The sequence below is a fragment of the Centropristis striata genome, chromosome 18, assembly GCF_030273125.1.
Source record: "Centropristis striata isolate RG_2023a ecotype Rhode Island chromosome 18, C.striata_1.0, whole genome shotgun sequence".
NCBI classification, from domain to species: domain Eukaryota; kingdom Metazoa; phylum Chordata; class Actinopteri; order Perciformes; family Serranidae; genus Centropristis; species Centropristis striata.
The window spans coordinates 13785492-13803479 of record NC_081534.1 but is presented as its reverse complement, the minus strand read 5'-3'; the positions used below and the strand labels follow the sequence as shown (position 1 = coordinate 13803479).

General features: G+C 37.5%; 3 protein-coding genes across 9 annotated transcripts in view; all 3 read right to left on the bottom strand.

Annotated features, from left to right (window-relative positions):
- Nucleotides 1-237: 237 nt before the first annotated feature.
- LOC131991369 (uncharacterized) lies at nt 238-3373 on the bottom strand. 2 transcript variants are annotated; one of them, XR_009396139.1, is made up of 5 exons: nt 2824-3373; nt 1801-1926; nt 1350-1621; nt 481-1208; nt 238-329 (listed from the first exon to the last, which is right to left on the bottom strand). XR_009396139.1 is itself a non-coding variant. In XM_059356760.1 (4 exons), exons 1-4 carry the CDS (start codon nt 2830-2832, stop codon nt 980-982), a joined length of 636 nt encoding a protein of 211 aa, XP_059212743.1. In that variant the 5' UTR covers nt 2833-3373; the 3' UTR covers nt 257-979. The 2 variants fall into 2 exon arrangements, 1 of the variants encoding a protein (XP_059212743.1); XM_059356760.1 differs by having other exon boundaries at nt 257-1208.
- Nucleotides 3374-9306: 5933 nt separating this feature from the next.
- Nucleotides 9307-10184, bottom strand: LOC131991612 (transcription initiation factor TFIID subunit 11-like). 2 transcript variants are annotated; one of them, XM_059357077.1, is made up of 2 exons: nt 10015-10184; nt 9307-9935 (listed from the first exon to the last, which is right to left on the bottom strand). In XM_059357077.1, exons 1-2 carry the CDS (start codon nt 10055-10057, stop codon nt 9328-9330), a joined length of 651 nt encoding a protein of 216 aa, XP_059213060.1. In that variant the 5' UTR covers nt 10058-10184; the 3' UTR covers nt 9307-9327. The 2 variants fall into 2 exon arrangements, with proteins under 2 accessions (XP_059213060.1, XP_059213061.1); XM_059357078.1 differs by having other exon boundaries at nt 9307-9914; nt 10015-10175.
- Nucleotides 10185-12133: 1949 nt separating this feature from the next.
- sgk1 (serum/glucocorticoid regulated kinase 1) overlaps nt 12134-17988 on the bottom strand; it is a 45361-nt gene continuing 39506 nt past the window's right edge. For 4 of the 5 annotated variants that reach the window (XM_059356148.1, XM_059356153.1, XM_059356152.1 and 1 more), the window contains 9 exons: nt 16807-16882; nt 16098-16173; nt 15758-15946; nt 15538-15669; nt 14665-14901; nt 14481-14576; nt 14015-14170; nt 13833-13922; nt 12134-13604 (listed from right to left, as the gene is read on the bottom strand). In XM_059356148.1, the coding sequence (XP_059212131.1) occupies nt 13437-13604; nt 13833-13922; nt 14015-14170; nt 14481-14576; nt 14665-14901; nt 15538-15669; nt 15758-15946; nt 16098-16173; nt 16807-16882 (1220 nt within the window). In that variant the 3' untranslated portion in view covers nt 12134-13436. Of the gene's footprint in view, nt 13605-13832; nt 13923-14014; nt 14171-14480; nt 14577-14664; nt 14902-15537; nt 15670-15757; nt 15947-16097; nt 16174-16806; nt 16883-16985; nt 17165-17988 lie in introns of those variants that run through there. The other variant, XM_059356150.1, reaches the window with a different exon arrangement.

Genomic DNA, 17988 nt, shown 5'->3' with positions numbered 1-17988 from the left:
CTCATGTAGGAAAAGGCATGTCACCTTAAAATAATGTTTGAATGTGTGTCATATATTGTGCTCACCAAATCCAGCACAAAGTATGTATGCGCCTGTATAGGATTAATGTATTTGTTTTATGATCATTCTTTTTCAAATTACTAATCTGTTGACTGCATAGAATGATGGACTTAATTGAGCAACATTTAGAAGCACACATTAATATATAAAGCTGAGAAATGGAGATTATTTGAGACAACAAGTTTATTTAAGACAGTTGGTGTTTGGGAGAGGAGCAAGAGTTGGTGGTGAAAGCGGAAGGTGTGGAGGTCTGGGAAGTCCAATAAGGCCTGAAGGAAACACAAATAAAAGTGTTATATTAAATATCCATGCATCACCAAATCTGTTTTAGAAACCCCATTGACCTTTATTTGAAGAACATTCAGAACAGAACCAGAACTCTTATATTACACTGCTCTACATCAGACTCATCAGTACTACCTTGAGTTCAGCCGAGTGGGAAGAAGAAGAGCTCTTTCTGGTCGATGCATCACAGTCAGTCGGGCTCTTTTTTCACTCAAATGGTTTTTTGAAGAGGATGTGGATAGAAGATTAAATGGCAGATCTGGCAGGTGTCTTTTCAAACTGAAGGTGGAGGCTGCATTTCCTGAAACTCAAAACCTGGACAACTCTTTAGTGTGACACTTAAAACTACAAATATTAAAGTTAAAGCTACAAATCCTAAACTCACGACTAAACTCAACACTATCTAAACTTAAACTTAACAATATTTAACTAAACCTAAACAATATTTCATTAAACCTTAACACAACTAAACTAAACCTTAACAATACTAAACTAAACTTTAACACAACTATAGTAAACCTAAACAATATTCAACTAAACCTTAACAATACTAAACTAAAACTAAACACAACTAAACTAAACCTTAACAACACTAAACTAAACCTTAAGAGAGCTATTAGAATGATAAATCATTTTAGTGCTTAGCTCTTTTGATGGGACGTTTACTGGGCCCTGGTTCTTCTGATGTGTCCACATCATACTGGGGAGGGTGGACACCAACCCCGTATGATGTGTCCACATGCACCCGGCCGTCTGCGTCGACTGTCTCGGTGAAGGTCGGACGGTCCAGCCTCTCCCACAGCTTCTGCTTGATGCGGCGACCCAGGGCCAAAGTATATGGACGCTGCCGGCCATTCTTGAACCTTTGATGAGCAGAAGAAACAGAAAGTTATATTTATAAAAAAGCATGTGACTCAGAAACTAAATGTGGAAAAAAAAACTGCATGATAGTTTTTAAATGATTGGAAAATGTGATAACTGCTTGATTTTAGACACCAACATACCTCAGCATGTCGTCGACAACTTCATGGTAGAGCTGCTGGTACTCTTCCACGGGGAGGCCGCATATCATCAGGGGCTCGTCTGGGAGAGGTGGAGCAGTGGGCTGGGGGCTGGAGGGCACAGGAGAGACCAAAGGTAAGTCAGCAGGTGAAATTGGAGCGCGAGGCTTCAGGACCAGATTAGATGAAGCTGGAGTATCAGCAGGAGGTGTTGAAGGCTGAGCAACAGAGGTGCGCCTCCTTTTTTGGGGTGGGTTTGCAGGAGCTTCAGAGTGCTGTAAGCCAAAGAGAGAAACCTTCACATATTCTGGTCGTTTTATAAAATTTTACAGTCAAAATCTTCATTGTATTGTAGTTACGAGAAGATACAAATTCTTCTTGAGAATTCCATTGTGAATAATTTGGGACATAAACAGTCTTTTTCTGTCCTTAATAAGAGACTCTAATGTCTCACCTGGTTGTCACTGCAGCAGGAGCAGTCTCTGCAGGCTGCTGGTCTCTTGGCAGCCTGTGTCAGGCGTGCTGAAACTCTAATAACTTTGTTGTAGGTATGGTCCAACAGGTGGCTCGGAACATTACTCTGCAATAATACACACTCATGTTTGAATCACATGTACAGTAAGCAACATGAGGCACAGAATAAAAAGTATTTAATTTCCCTACTTTCAACAAAAAATGTAAGGTTTGCTTAAAAAATGACATTTCTCTTCACAAGCATGAATGACCAGTTTCTACTCCTGAAGTTTATGGAGGCCAGATTAATTTTCAGGGGCTTCCAAGACTAAAAATGAGCTGCTGGGCCCCTTTAACCTGTGTTCCTCACACAGTGTGTGTAGTGTGGAAAGTTTTTTATCTGTTTAGGAGCTGTTCTGCATAATGAGTAATTTTAGTTTTGTCACATTAAGTAGTCCACATTATGGGTATAATAGCTTTACTTGACTTATATTTTTAATTCAGGACTTTTACTGTATAATGGAGCACTTCTTCTCCGTGTTATTTCTTCTTTTACTTAAGTAAAGTGTCTGAGTACTTCCTCCACCACTATACTGCGTATATTATATTACACATGTTGCTAGAAACTCTATGAAAATGCAAATAATGATAAGTTCAAGTACTTCTAGTACTGCTAGCTTATGGCTACATTTTAATTGACAATATCAGTATATGCAGGCTGGCAGTTAGGAGATAAATATATTTTTAAAATGATATTCCTATATAAATATACGTTATATTATTTTATATTGAATTAATGAATAAATGCGCAGTTTTGTGCATAATTACGGTAAAAAACAACCCGTCTCCTTCATTATTATTTATTAATTTCCATGTTAATATATTTCCTGTATGAGACCCCGGGCTGGAGGAGGCTTTAAACAGAGCAGATTGACTGAACATCAATGAGCTTTGAGGATTTGAAAGTCTCGACGATAAAATACATAGAAAACAATGCAGATTTGTCACAGAGTTCAAATCTCACATTTTCCATGATGGAAGTCAGTTTCCTCGCTGTAACTTTTTACTTTGGGTCTTTAACTCTGGACAGGATGTAAGAAGTGCAGAGTTGAGGCGATAATTACAGAGAAATCATCGAGTGAAAGTTAGAAAATTATTTTTTTTGACCATCTGAGAAATTGTTTTTGTTTAAATTCTGATCTGTTATGCTGGAGGCAAACGTAGCAACCATGGAATCTAAACGGCCGTTTTATACAACTGTTTTACAGACATATTCACCTCTGTAAACTGAATATACTAGTGGTGTTCTGATTTAATTTGTGTGCAATGAATATAAACTTTAATTTATTTTTGTGTTCCTGAATAGTTATCTAACAGAATTATTATAATGTTATGCCTAATTTGTCATTTCTCTAATCAAACCAGTCAGAACCCTCCTTCATATGAACTGAATATATATATAGTGATATAAACTTGGAGGAAGGATGAGGATGATTAATGGCCTTACAGTAAACTTTCCCCCTTGGGCTCTTAGCAAGCTATCTAATATAGCCCATATTGATTTAGTTTTTGATAATATAGGAAAGTAGTTATTACATATGTCAAATACATGTAGTGTAATAAAAAAAGGTAGTTTACTCTAAAATGTAGTGGGGTCGTATTCCTAAAATGTTTTTGTTATATATTTTTTTGTCTGTGGTTGTTTTGTAGTCGCTTTGCATGGCTCAGAACATCACTCTGCAATAATACACACTCATGTTGCAATCACACAACATGAGCCATTAAATAAAGTACATTTTATTTACCCATTATTAACAAAAAAGGTTTCCCTTAAAAAAATGACATTTTTCTTCACAGGCATTAATGACCAGTTTCTACTTCTGAAGTTTATGGAGGCCAGATTAATTTTCAGGGGCCTCCAAGACTAAAAAGAAGCCTCTGGGCCTTTTTTAACCTATGTTCCTCACACAGTGTGTGGAAAGTTTGTCACTTGAAATTGCAAATAATGATAAGTTCAAGTACTTCTAGTACTGCTAGCGTATGGCTTGATTTATATTTTTAATTCAGGACTTTTACTGTATAATGGAGCACATCTACTCTGTGTTATTTCTTCTTTAACTTAAGTAAAGTGTCTGAGTACTTCCTCCACCACTATACTGCATATATTATATTACACATGTGACATGTTGCTAGAAACTCTATGAGAACGCAAATAATGATGAGTTCAAGTACTGCTAGCTTATGGCTATATTTTAATTGATAATATCAGTATATGCAGGCTGGCAGTTAGGAGATAAATATTTTTTATTCATGTTGTTAAAATTATATTCCTATATAAATATATAATATATTAATTTATATTGTATTAATGAATAAATGGGCAGTTTTGTGCATAATTACGGTAAAAATGACCCGTCTCCTTCATTATTGATTAATTTCCACGTTAATATATTTCCTGTATGAGACCCCGGGCTGGAGGAGGCTTTAAACAGAGCAGATTAAACATCAATGATATTTGAGGATCTGTAGTCTCAAAGGTAAAATACATATAAAACAATGCAGATTTTAAACAGAGTTCAAATCTCACATTTTCCATGATGGAAGTCAGTTTTCTTGCTGCAACTTTTTACTTTGGGTCTTTAACTCTGGAAAGGATGTAAGAAGTGCAGAGTTGAGTTGATAATTTCAGAGAAATCGTCGAGTGAAAGTTAGAATTTTGACCGTCTGAGAAATAGTTTTTGTTTAAATTCTGATCTGTTATGGTAGCAAACGTAGCAACCATGGAATCTAAACGGCCGTTTTATACAACTGTTTTACAGACACATTTCACCTCTGTAAACTGATGATTTATTTTTATATTTACTTATTATTATCCTGAGATTTAGTCCATATAAACATGAATCAGTCGTTATATTATAATATAATATATATTATATATAGACCTATTGATGGTTTTCCTGTAAATTGTATGCATCTTTAAACTTGAATTTCTTTTTGTTTGACTTTGTTTCAAACTGATAATCTTCTAAATCATTTGTCATTATAATATATTGGCTAATATGTAATTCTACTAAAACCAGTGACAATCCTCCATCATAAGAATTGCATGGTTTGTAAGCTGCTGGTTAATAGTGCTGATATATTTTTTCTCATTGTTCAGCCATCATTTTTTATTATCCTAAAGTAATTCATGAATTAAGCTAGGGGTGATATTTTCATATAGATATGTATACACACAGTATTTTTTATTCTTGTTGAACTTGGAGGCAGAAGGTAAATAAAGCAGCACAGAGGACAGGATGAGGGATGATCAGTCTGGCCCTTCCCCAGGGGTCCTTAACAACTTAATCTGCCCTTGACTATCTGTGACTTATACAGATCTTATGAAAAAGATATGACCCTATAGTAGAATAAAACAAGGTGGGCTTTCATAGTGGATCATCACTGTTTTAAACAGGATGTTTCAAATCGTAATGCTGGGATTCAAAAGTGACCCCAGTTTAGAATCAGGCTTTTAAGATGAAGGCATGGCAACAGTGACATCTAGTGGAAAGCCTGTTAACCTACATTAAGTACTGCAGTAATATTCTTAAACCAGGAACCTGATTCAACACCAAAAAATCTAATTTTAGTAACAAGTATTATTAATAGTTAATAAATATTCAATAACTAGCACGAAGCAGTAGTTGGAGTATCAATGCACCCCCCTATGTCGGTACATTTAAAAAAAAAATGTTAAAATGTCATAGTAAGCCATAAAAAGTTCCATAAAAATGTCAAAGTGTGTGTGTATTCAAATTTTGATAGTATATAATGCCATTAAAAAACCTTAAGATGAATTTTATTATACGTTGCCATAAAAGTGACATAATGAAGCTTAAGTGAAAGCTCAGTCAGGACTGGCTTTGTATGCTTTGCCCTGTATATCTCGTTCTGCCATTCTCTTCTCAAATACCTGCTCAGCCAATGTCAGCCATGTGATCACCTGTTTTGCTAGCCTATCCTTGCTGTCACTTTAATTCATCATTGTCTGTATCACATTTACATGTTCATGCTGTTACATGTGCCCCTCTGCCTCCCCAGGATCTCCTGCTGCTTCCATCACCACAAGAGTTTGGATTGCACAGGGAATTTATCTTGCAGAGTCAAAGTGCCAAAGACTTTCTGTCAAGACCTAATCATCACATGTCATATGTTATGATTTTCAGATATCATCTGTTACGATCATTTATTTGGATAATCTCATATAACCTGTTATATGCATCTGTTATAGTTATCTCATCTCATCTCATTTGTTATAATATGCAAACTCATTATCTCTGAATAGCATCACTTATTATCCAATATAATGATCAAATGTAAGCTGTCATGATAAACTTTTATCTTGACTAAATTCTGTGGTGTCTCCTGATTGAAATATAACATGCCTTAAAACGCATGAAAAATGCTCTATAATCTTTTAAGAAACTGACAGAAAAACACCAGATATTGGGAGGTCCAAATATCAATATCAATAACAAGTAAGTCATAGGATAGTACGTCGATTTTTGTCAAAAGAGGTTAAATTTTAAAATGATAAAATGCACCGATTATAGTCTGTTAAATAAATGGAAGAAAAACACCAGATCTTGATATTTCCAAAACTGGAAGAAAAACAAGTCATACGATAACATTTTAGATCTGCCTTGTCAAAAGAGGTCAAATTTTAAATTGGCTAAAAATGCAAAAAAAATGGACCAATCATGGTCTTTTGATACATATTATATTATGATCTCTTTAAAAATGACAAAAAAACACCAGTTTTATAGATGTCTAAAAATAGAAGAAAAAAATTCATACTATAGTGTGTTGATTTTTGTCAAAAAAGGTCAAATTTTAAAATGCCTAAAAATGCTTAAAATTCATCAATTACAGTCTGTTGATACATATTATATATATATGTATTTTTTTCCCCCAAAAATGACACCAGATTTTGAGATGTCCAAAAATGGAAGAAAAAAAAAAAGTCACACTATAGTGTGTCGTTCATTGTCAAAACAGGTCCAATTTTAAAATGCGAAAAATGGACCAATCACTGTCTGTTGATACATATTGTAATATTAGTTGTCAAAAAGTCAATTTTTGTCAAAAAAAAAAGATCAAATTTTAAAATGGCTAAAATGCAAAACATGGACTAATCACGGTCTGTTGATACATATTATAGTATAATTTGTTTAAAAATGACAGGAAAACACCATATCATGGGATGTTCACAAATGGAGGAAGAAATAAAAAGTCATACTATAGTATGTCGACTTTTGTCAAAAAGGTTACATTTTTTTAAATGCCTAAAAATGCAAGAAATTAGTCAATTATATTGTGTTGACACGTATCATAGTATAATTTGTTCAAAAAGGACAGGAAAAGTTTCTGAGAAAAAAAAGTCATACTATTGTATGTCGATTTTTGTCAAAAATGGTCAAATTTTAAAATGCAAAATAAAGGATACAAATGAATCAAATATAGTCTGTTGATTTATAATACAATCTGTTAAAAAATAACAGAAAAACACCAGTTTTTGAGATGTCTAAAAATTTAAGTAAAAATAGTCATACTATAGCATGTCAATTTTTGTAAAAAAAAAAAATATATATATTATAAAAATATGTTAAAAATTGTTCTATTACAGTCTGTTGATAAATATTATAGTATAATCTGTTAAAAAATGACAGAAAAAGCAACAGTTTTATAGATGTCTAAAAATAGAAGAAAAAAATTCATACTATAGTGTGTTGATTTTTGTCATAAAAGGTCAAATTTTAAAATGCCTAAAAATGCTTAAAATTCATCAATTACAGTCTGTTGATACATATTATAGTATAATTTATTCAAAAATTACAGGAAAACAGCAGATTTTGAGATGTCCAAAAAAGGGAAAAGAAAAAAAAAGTCATACTATAGCATGTTGAATTTTGTCAAAACGAAGGCCAAATTTTAAAATGCCTAAAAATGATAGAAATTGTTCTTTAACAGTCTGTTGATACCTATTATAGTATAATCTGTTAAAACATGACAGAAAACACCAGTTTTTGATATGTCCAAAAATGGAAAAAGAAAAAAAAGTCATATGTATGTATGTGGATTTTTGTTAAATATGTAGATCCTTCAATGTGTTTTATCCTTCAATGTGTGCAGCAAGATGTTGGAGATCTTTTACCAGTCTGTTGTTGCCAGCGCCATTTTCTTTGCTGCTGTGTGTTGGGGCAGCAGCATCAGAGCCAGCGACACCAACAGACTTGATAAAATTATCAAGAAGGCTGGCTCTGTACTCGGTCTCAGGCTGGAGACTTTTGAGACTGTGGTGGAGAGGAGAACACTAAACAAACTGCTGTCCATCATGGACAATGATCAGCAGCCTCTCCATCACACAGTAGAAAGACAGCGGAGCACCTTCTCTCACAGGCTGCTCCAGCTCCGCTGTCATAGGGACAGATACAAAAAAATCTTTCCTGCCACATGCCATCACACTGTACAATAACAAATGATAGCCTGGTTCATTACATACTGTCTATGCACTTTATGTGTTTTTTATGCACACTGTTCATTGCACCTTATTTGTTTCATAGCACCAACATTTTTATACTGTATATTCATATTTATTCTGCACTGGAATTCTATTCTACTCCTTAATACATACTCCTTCTTTAGACACTTTATTTTTTATTGTATTTTATTGTATTTTTATATTTTATTGCTTGAAGTATGCCTAGGTTGTTCTTTTTATTTAATTGTGTTGTCATTGTCTCTGTGTGTAATGCTGCTGCTACGCTGTAATTTCCCAGCTTGGGATAAATAAAGTATATCTATCTATCTAATTTTAAAATGCCTAAAATGCTTAAAATGGTTAAATTATAGTCTGTTGATACATATTATAGTATAATTTGCTCAAAAATTACGGTAAAATACCAGATTTTTAGATGTCCAAAAATGGGAGAAGAAAAAAAAGTCATACTATGTAGGGTATGTCTTTTTTTGACAAAAAAAAGACCAAACTTTAAAATGCCTAAAAATGCTGGAAATTGTTTGATTGCAGTCTGTTGATACATATTATAGTATAATCTGTTAAAAAAATGACAAGAAAACACCAGTTTTTGTGATGTCCAAAAATGGAAGAAGAAGAAGAAAGTCATACTATAGTATGTCGATTTTTGTCAAAAAGGGTCAAATTTTGAAAAGCTTAATAATGATTGAAATGTGTCAATTTCAGTCTGTTGATAATCTGTTAAAAAATGACAGAAAAACACCAGTTTTTGAGAGGTCCAAAGTTGGAAGAAAAAATCATACTGTAGTATGTCAATTATTTTTAGGACACATTTTAAAATGGCTAAAAATGCAAAAAAAAAAATCATTTATGGTCTGTTGATACTTATTATAGTATTATTTGTTTTTTTTTTTTAATGACAGGAAAACAGCAGTTTTGAGAATTGAAGTTTCAGGTACAGGGATGTTGTGTTCCTGCTATAGATGCAAAATTTATTTTTTAAAATGATTAAAAGAATGAAGTGCGCCCATCTTTGTCATCTTCATTGCCGTCCTTCTTGGTGGAGCATCCAGGCAGGACGTCTTCTTCAGAATCACTGTCAGAAAACTCCTCCCACCAGCGGGAATGTTTACTGCTGTGACCGTCCTCTTCTTTATTGTCTTCCTCCCGAGACCTCCTCCTGGATCTTCCAGGCAGTGGATCGTCCTCTTGCTTTTCTTCTACATGCTGGTAGTCTTCCTGGTCAACATCTGCAGCTGCAGCAGCATCCTCATCTTGATGATTGGCCTCGTTATCATCGTCATTGTTTTCGAGATTGACGTTATTAATGTTAAGGGCATCATCGTTGTTGTCAGCATTTTCATCTTCAATAATGAAAATTAAATCATCATCTTGGTCATCATTGTCATCTGGGTCCGCATTTTCATCCCAAAATCGCCTGCGAAAGAACACAATCATGCGTCCAATCAGTGCAAGAGGTTGCACAGGGCGTCTCTGGATGATGAACTCCATATCTCCCCTGTGATCAACAGGGATTCTCAGGATGATGAACTCCACATCTTCCCTGTTATCAACATCTGGAAGGAGTGGTAGCTCTACAAGACCATACATGACCACTTTGAATTAAAACTGACATAGAGATTTTTTTTCCTACTTTTTAAACTGTCAATATGGAATAAATAACTAAGTTCTTACCCTCATTAGGATCACCAGGGGGTCTGTCTCCTTGTCCTTCCATGTCAGAAACAAAAAGTGTGTCTGAAATAATGGTTGCTTGTTTTTTGAAAATGTGCAGTCTCTACTGTGTACAAGCAGTTTAATCTGCTTGTTGTGAGTAAATAGAGGGATTTCTGCAGATGGGACTCTATTGTAATGTCATGACAACTATCGAAGTTCCAACCAGGACATTCTAATATAACACATAATGGTTCCATTCAGAATGTTTATGTTTTTAACATGTAAAAAGGCCTAGATTTGCCACCATCTTTAACTTTCAAATATGACACATTGTTGCCCAACTTAAAGATGCAATGTGTACGAGTTGTCAGATTTTTTAAGTTCAAAACAATCTAAAAATTAATTGCAATGTCATAACTATACTATATAGAAAGTTGCTGCAGGTACAGATGACAGCACAGATGTGGTAGTGCCAGAAACACTGACTGATCAGAGCAGACTGACCCTTTCAGAAGGGAGTTTTTGGTCTTAAAGAGACAGACGCTAAAACAGAGTGTTTTAGACAGAAGGTAAACACAGGTATATTTAATCAGATAGTACGGGAAATATAATGCGCTTTTTTAACATTGAAGAATTGAACATGTTCTAGTAATAACCCAAAATATAAGTAAGATGCTGAAAATTTGCATAGTATGTCCTCTTTAATGTAATGTAAAATTAAACATTATCTGAAAATGTAACATATTCAAGACAGGCATCCTGTATTATCATATAATACAGAAAGTCATTCATGTTATATACTGTTGTCTGGGAAAGTATGAGCAACATTAGTTTACTTTCTCAGTTCAAGACATGGCCAGCAGATGGCAGTACATAACTATAGCTGCTGAGCAGATCTGGAACTATTGTAGCACATCTGGGGCCCAGTACAATTGTACAAAAGTCACAGACTTTAATACAGTTGAGTTAATTACAATTTTTTTAATATGGTGAGTCTATTATTGTAGTTAATGAGCAATAAGTAACTCTGTTTATCATCCTCAAAAGCTAAAACCAATAGACCAATAGTAAGGAAACCAACAGTAAGGAAGGTATGTTTGGAGATAGCACATGCAGGTTTTATGCAGATTGCGATTTTAAATAGGGAAATAGCAGCTCCAAATCAGGATTTTTTCATTCTGAAGAGCATGGAAGTTCTGCAGTGACTTAAAAAAATGTTTTCCCAATTATATTACTGCTTGTAATCATTGTGTGCACATTATAAACTATTATAAGTTTCAAGCAACTTCTCAGAACAAAGTCAAACTGTACAGAGTCCAAAGAGTTAAACATTTTATAGCTTTCCACAAGACCACCTTCCCCACAGTGCTCTTATAATGTACATCTTTAGGCTGCAAATCTTTTTTTCTTTTCTTTTTTTTTTTAACTTTCCACACTTTCCAGGGAGTTAGAGGTCAGAGGTCACCTGCAAAATAACCCCCTGGATCTTGTAGACACTAAATGTTCTCTTTAAAGACATCAATTAACTATGGACACAACCTTGAACTCCTGCAGAAGGATGTTTTCCCTTATCAACAATCAACACACCACGCTGCTGTACTCTTATATAAGACACGGTTTATCATTCTAATTATTTTGACTTGAAGTGGCATTTATGTAATTATACTGTAGCTTTGCATTAAAAATCAATACTCCTCTAGCTGCTCTGGTTCATTAATATCTATTGACCTAGAGCGGCCTTATCAGTCTGCCTGAGCCAAGCCAATAATTGGCCCGCAAACAATCAGCGTCCACACACACACACACACACACACACACACTTGGACGTCACAATGATTGTTGTGTAAGGCTGCTGACGCATGGAGAGGGGTTAAAGTCCGATCTAAACTAATGTGGGACATTTGTTAGGGGTCAGTGGCTCGAGCTCTTTCCAACCAGGAGAAGTAAATGTTTACCACATCCTCATTCTTTTCATTTTTTAGTTAACTCTATAACTTGTGAAAAATGTTTTGACGTGATGGACTTTGGTAGGTAGTGACTGGCAATGTCAAAACAAGATGATGTAAAACTTATCTGCACATTTCAGACTAAAGGAAAATCAATAACATGGATTTTTTTTCATTAATAACAAACAAGGTTATAAGGTGTAATAAAGTTAAACTTTTATTGCAAACCAAACATGGTCACATAAATCTTAAACAATTTTACAATTTACAGTACATTTAACATGAATTGTTACATATACATATTTAAGCATACCTTTAGTCATTTTTTGTTCAATATACATTAAAACTAGTACACAGAACTCCAAATATACAAACAAACTTAAATACCGTCAAACTGCATTACAGCAATATTAAAATGGAATGTTCAGTTTCGATGTCGACGGCCCAGCTGCAGGCCGCCGTTACATTATTGTGAGGCGAATGGAAGACTATATGAGGGGGACACAGTTGGCAAGCAGAACTACGCAAACACTTCTGAACACATCAGTCTCTTTCTCACCTAGCAGCTGTGCGCTCTCTTTCTCTCTCTCTACCATTATTGTTTTATGTGCAAATGAAGATATGAAACATCATTTGAGTTCTCTACGTCTCACATGTTAAAGCCAAAACAGGCTTATGTTAATTTGGTGCTACATTGTTCCTCTCAAAAAAATAATGAACCCAAAAAGCTCCTCTCACCCGCAGGTGTGGAGCGAAAAACGAAACTTTAATTTTTGACGCAGACAAACCCAAAGGATGTGAGTTCTGATGGAGAGAAAAAAATAAAAGGCACCTTTGAGAGAAAACATAAGACATCCCCCTCTGTAACATTCAGCTTCAAATGACTCCCTTTTTCAACCACACAGAAATTAAATAAGAAGAAACTAAAGCACCAAAATGAATGTCGTCTCCAAGCAAACTCAACAGGTAAGTCGCCCCCCCCCCCCCCCACCCCGCGGGTGTTTAGACAGAATCTCAAAAGAGTGAAGATGTTTCTCTACATCAATGAAGATGGAAATCCTGTTCAGGGCTGGTACAGTGCGGTCAAGAATTCTCTTTTGAGAAAAAGGTGGTTTGTGTGCTTGTCGGTTGTGGCTTCAAGGTCGAGGGGGGCTGTTGAGCTGCCTGAGCTGTGTGCAAAGGACCTTCACTGTTGGGTAAGAGATGGGCGATCGATGGCTGTGGAAGGTTGAAGAATTTGTGCGTTGGTATATCAGGGTGAGGTGAAGTATTACAACCCTGATGATTATCTAATCATGGCCTCTTGTAGCAAGATCATGGCAAGTGCACGTTTAAATTCTTTGCAGATGCAGAGCTGTTGCAGGGCTGGGTTTGGGAATATCCATCATCCCGACGGGAAATGTAAAGTGGGGTCAAGATGCAAGTCCATGGACACGCCACAGTTCATGTCCTGTAAGTCTGAGTAGGTGCCCATTGAGTGCCTGTGTTTAAATCCTATAGGTAGGAGTCCATAGACGGGGCATAGGAGAAGCCCACGAAGGCCTCGGCAGCCTCTTTGATGCTGGCTGTAACGAGCGCGCTGTCTGGGGAGCAGCCAATGGAGCTGGGCACTGGCTCGTCTGTGAACTCTGGATCAAAGTGCCGCAAGTCGTTGGGTCCCGTCTGGGAGGGGAGAGAGAAGGGAAGGAGAGGGCAGACAAGTAGGGATTAGTCATGCTGTAAAATACCTTGCCATAATTGGAAATGTGTTCAGTCACATCGAGGATGTTCCATGCTCTTAATCTAGTTATGTAAATGCGAATACCGAGGACTAAGACAAGAGCTAGTGTGGCTGCTGTACTGTGGGAAATCAAACATCTGCACTTCTTGGGGTATTAAAAAGGAACGTACCACATTGGGGTTGAAGGGAGGGGTGATCTTCTTGGCGTTGAGGTCATCCCAGTTGATGGGCGAGAAGAATATGTGGTTCTTAATTTCAATCTGTGAACAAACAAATTATAAGAAAAATTATATGATGCCCTTTGATGCACATAATATGTAAATATGCATGATCAACAAAACCAAAGACTTACAAAGTCGTCTGTGCAGCCAAGCCTCTTGGTTCTGTCCTTCTGCAGCAGGCCCTCCAGCAGGTGTCTGGCTGCGTTGGAGATGTTGGGTTTCAGCTGCAGCGGCTTGTTCAGGATGTTGTCGTACATCTCCGCTGTGTTGCGGCTGTAGAACGGAGGCTGGGGAGGGACAAAAAGATTAGCATCTGGACAACAACCGCAAGGAGCGAGGAATCCACATGACACACACTGATAGCGTCGCTTTAAATGATGCATAGATTCATGTGCAAACACGTGAAAAACAAAAATGAGATAAGGATTGTGTCATTGTGTACATGCGGGGTGTCAAAGTGATCCATGAAAGGGCCAGTGTTGCTGCAGGTTCATGGGTCAGTTTGACACCCCTGGCAGTACTACTCAATATTATAGGATATATTTTTGACTTTTAACAGGGTTTACTATAAAATTATGAAATGTGCATGTTACTCACCAGGCCATACAGCATCTCATAGAGAACAGCTCCTAAACACCACCAGTCTACCGTCCTGTCATATGGCTGCTTGTGTAGAACCTCAGGAGCTAAATACTGAAAAAGAAAATCACAAAAAAGTGGTAAGCTTCTGAATATTAGAGAGCGATGTCGAGTTCTGAATCCCTGAGTGTTTCGTTCTTACCTCTGGCGTACCGCAGAAGGTCGACGTGGTGCCGTTGGGCTCGATGTTCTCCTTGCAGAGACCGAAATCTGTAAGAATAATGTGTCCCTGTGAGTCCAGCAGGATGTTCTCCGGCTTCAGGTCTCTGTAGACGATGTTGAGGCAGTGGAGGTAGCCCAGCGCGCTGGCGATCTCTGCAGAGTAGAACCTGGCTCTGGGCTCGAGGAAGCAGCGCTCTCTCTGTAGGTGGTAGAACAGCTGGAAGACAAGAATAAAAAAGAGTTTTTAGTTACTTAAAATATCATGATTATGTGAGAGATTATCTACAAAATGACATAGGAAGGAGCAATGATACAAAGAGGAAACCGGATGGGAGGAAATAGGCAACAACTTGAAAAGTTTGACAAGGGAAGACAGATATAAGGGTCAAAGGTGAATGAGTGAGCAGCAGGGTAGAAGGGGAGGGAAAGAGAAAGGAAAGAAGGAGAGTAAAAGTGTCCGGTTTCCTGATGAGGCCCGTATTTAATCAGCACTGTCTTTGCTCGTCCAACAATCACAGGATATTAGCTCGATTAGACACACACTGAGTCTGAATGCTGCTGCTAATTTTGGCCACAAGTCTTTCCCATGTCCCAACCCACCCCATGATTTCCTGAGAGGTGTTTCCTTTAGAGAAAGAAAGGCTGAGAGCTTCTATTCTGCTTCTCATGACAGGATATCCCCTCTGTCTGTCTGCCTAATCTCTGTCTCTTTATTCCTCACTTTAAAAAAGTCCTTCTGGCCTATTCTTTCATCTTTACTTCCTTCTTTAAATAGCTCAACTTCTCCTTTCTCTTCAATCATTTCAGCTTCATACTCTTATCTTTTCTGGCAGCAGTTCAGCAGGTTGCTCACCTCTCCTCCATTGATGTAGTCCAAGATGAAGTAGAGTTTGTCCGCAGTTTGGAAAGAGTAGTGCAGGCCCACTAAGAACGGGTGCTTGACATTCTTTAGCAGCACATTCCTCTCCGACATGATGTGTTTCTCCTGAGGAATACAAAGAGTAGCATGTTAGAGATGTCAACACCTTTTTGTTGCATGCATACCTTATTACATGTCTTGTTTGCACATTTACCTCCTTCTTCTTGAGGATGGCTTTCTTCTGTAAGACTTTGACTGCGTAAAACTGGTCATCTGTACGATGGCGAGCAAGCAGGACCTTGCCGAAGCTGCCCTTGCCGATCACTTTGAGGAAGTGGAAGTCGCTGGGCTTGGCCGAGGGGTTGGAGGATGGACCGAGGTTGATTTGTTGGGATGGACTAGGCTGTGAGAGGGGGCGAAGATAAGAAAGTTAGAGCCATGATATGAACCCCGAAATGTATGGTAAACAGAGGATATGTGTGTATTTCTGCATACGGTGAAATGTAAACAAAGGAAGAGGCACACAATTCATTGTTTAATGCAAATATACTTACAGGAGGAGAGGGGTTTGTGTTCATGAGCTCGGCATCCTGAGGAGGACTCAAGTTCAGAATAGACTGAACTTCAGGACTGAAAAAAACAAAGAGTTCAAATTTAGTTCATTCAACAAAACATCTAAAGTTTCCTCAATTTTTTTAGGTGAATCAGCTGATCTGGGAGTCACATTAAAAGGGATAGTTCTGCTTTCCACTTTACTTTTCCGACAGAGAGCCCTGTTTATGCTCTCTTCATCAGACTCCATTGACAAAAACAGTAATTTAACCTTGCTGGTAGTCCAGCAACTCCTGTGAGGTAAAATTGCTATTTTTGTCAATGGAGGCGGGTGGCTTTGAGCATAAAACAACTTCAGTTTCCTCCATGTAAACTTAAACAGGGCTGTCTGAAGGCAAGGTAATGCAGTGAAAATATTCTAAATACAGTATACACACAAGTGGGCCTTTTCTTAAGTGGCTAAAATACATTTTGCTGTAGCACCCTAACACCTACTCCAACCTGTTCCTCCTGCTGACCCCAATCTACAATAGGTAACACACTGATTCTAGATAAGTGCCTCAGTCAATCCAACCTTAAAAAGTCTGAACTATCCCTTTAAGTCACAGAGCCTCTCAAGAGGACGAATAACTGGCATTTCTGGCTTTGTATTTCCCAATGTTTGGTCGTCCAGTGAACGTAGAACAATAACATGAGTCAGATGGTACTCACTGCTTGCAGGCGTAGGAGTTTGTTGCAAGCCTCTGAATGAAGTCGTTCAGACCCATCCTCCTCTGTTTCATAAAAGCTGCAACACAAGACAGAGAGACAGAAAAAAGTTTAGATTTTTGCCGAAAAAAAGAAAAAAGAAATCCATGTCATGAAGAATAAATCCACTTATGATTCCATACCGGTGACTAATGCCACTAGCCCTCTAGATTTCGAGTAAGTCAGGACAGACTTTTCTGTTTCTGTTTTGATCGTCATGATGAGTTGACCGGCAGCTCCACACTCAACTGCCCAAAAGCTAAAATATAACTATCATGCCTCTGGCTCTTGTTTTATAACATGCGGAGGAGGGAGGAGCTGCCCCCCATACACACACCCACACACACACCTCCCTCTCCCTCCCTGATGGGCGTGATCGTCAGCAAAACATTTCTTTCAGCTCAATGGGCCGTGAGAAGATGATCGATCCCGCTCTCGACCAATCAGAGGCCGTTGCGCTCCTAGCGCGTCATAGCCGCGCCTCAAGATGAGTTTGCGTCAAAAAACATAGGAAAAAGGAGAAAAAAATGCCTTTACCACAACTCACTGTGAGGTCGGTTTGTGCTATTTGCACATATGTTTGTGCAATACCATAGCAACTTTGCTTAACATCCCATGTGTCACACAGTGAGACATTTCAGTTAGATTAAACAGCAAATCCTATAAGCTAATGACATCCAGATGTGTCAATTTAGCAACATATGGTGCCTCTTAATGTCCCAGAAGAACTGAATACACTACAAAGAGTACAGACAAGAAAATATAAAGTGAACTCTCTCGGGAATCACGAGATTCGGGATTATTCTCCAAGTGTCTGATTATTTTTGTAACCCTGTATCAATGCTCTCCACCTAACACTCCTGAAATTGCAATTCGGCCCTGTACAAATAATCGGATAGCCTCTTAACTAGGCCTATCAGCTTCACCGTTTGGCTGCGTCTCAATTAAAACGACCGGGAGTGACGCAGGTTCCCTCGATATACAAAAGACGAGAGGGGAGAGCCTGAGCCGAGGGGGAGGCCCGGTGCCAAAAAAAGCCGCTGCTAGTGGAAAAGTACAGACTGACTGAGAGAAACTCCTCAATACATCCAACTCAAACGAAGAAAAAAAAAACACAGATCAGAGACACAATCTGTTTCTACCCAC

Excerpts from the sequence above, each read along its gene's own strand:
- LOC131991612 (XM_059357077.1), bottom strand. The coding sequence starts at position 10,057 with ATGGAAGGACAAGGAGACAGACCCCCTGGTGATCCTAATGAGG. Across the intron at positions 9,936-10,014 it reads CCCTGGTGATCCTAATGAGG|TGGTCATGTATGGTCTTGTA; the intron begins GTAAGAACTTAG and ends TTTAATTCAAAG.
- LOC131991369 (XM_059356760.1), bottom strand. Across the intron at positions 1,622-1,800 it reads CCTGCTGCAGTGACAACCAG|CACTCTGAAGCTCCTGCAAA; the intron begins GTGAGACATTAG and ends TTTGGCTTACAG. Across the intron at positions 1,209-1,349 it reads GTTGTCGACGACATGCTGAG|GTTCAAGAATGGCCGGCAGC; the intron begins GTATGTTGGTGT and ends TGCTCATCAAAG.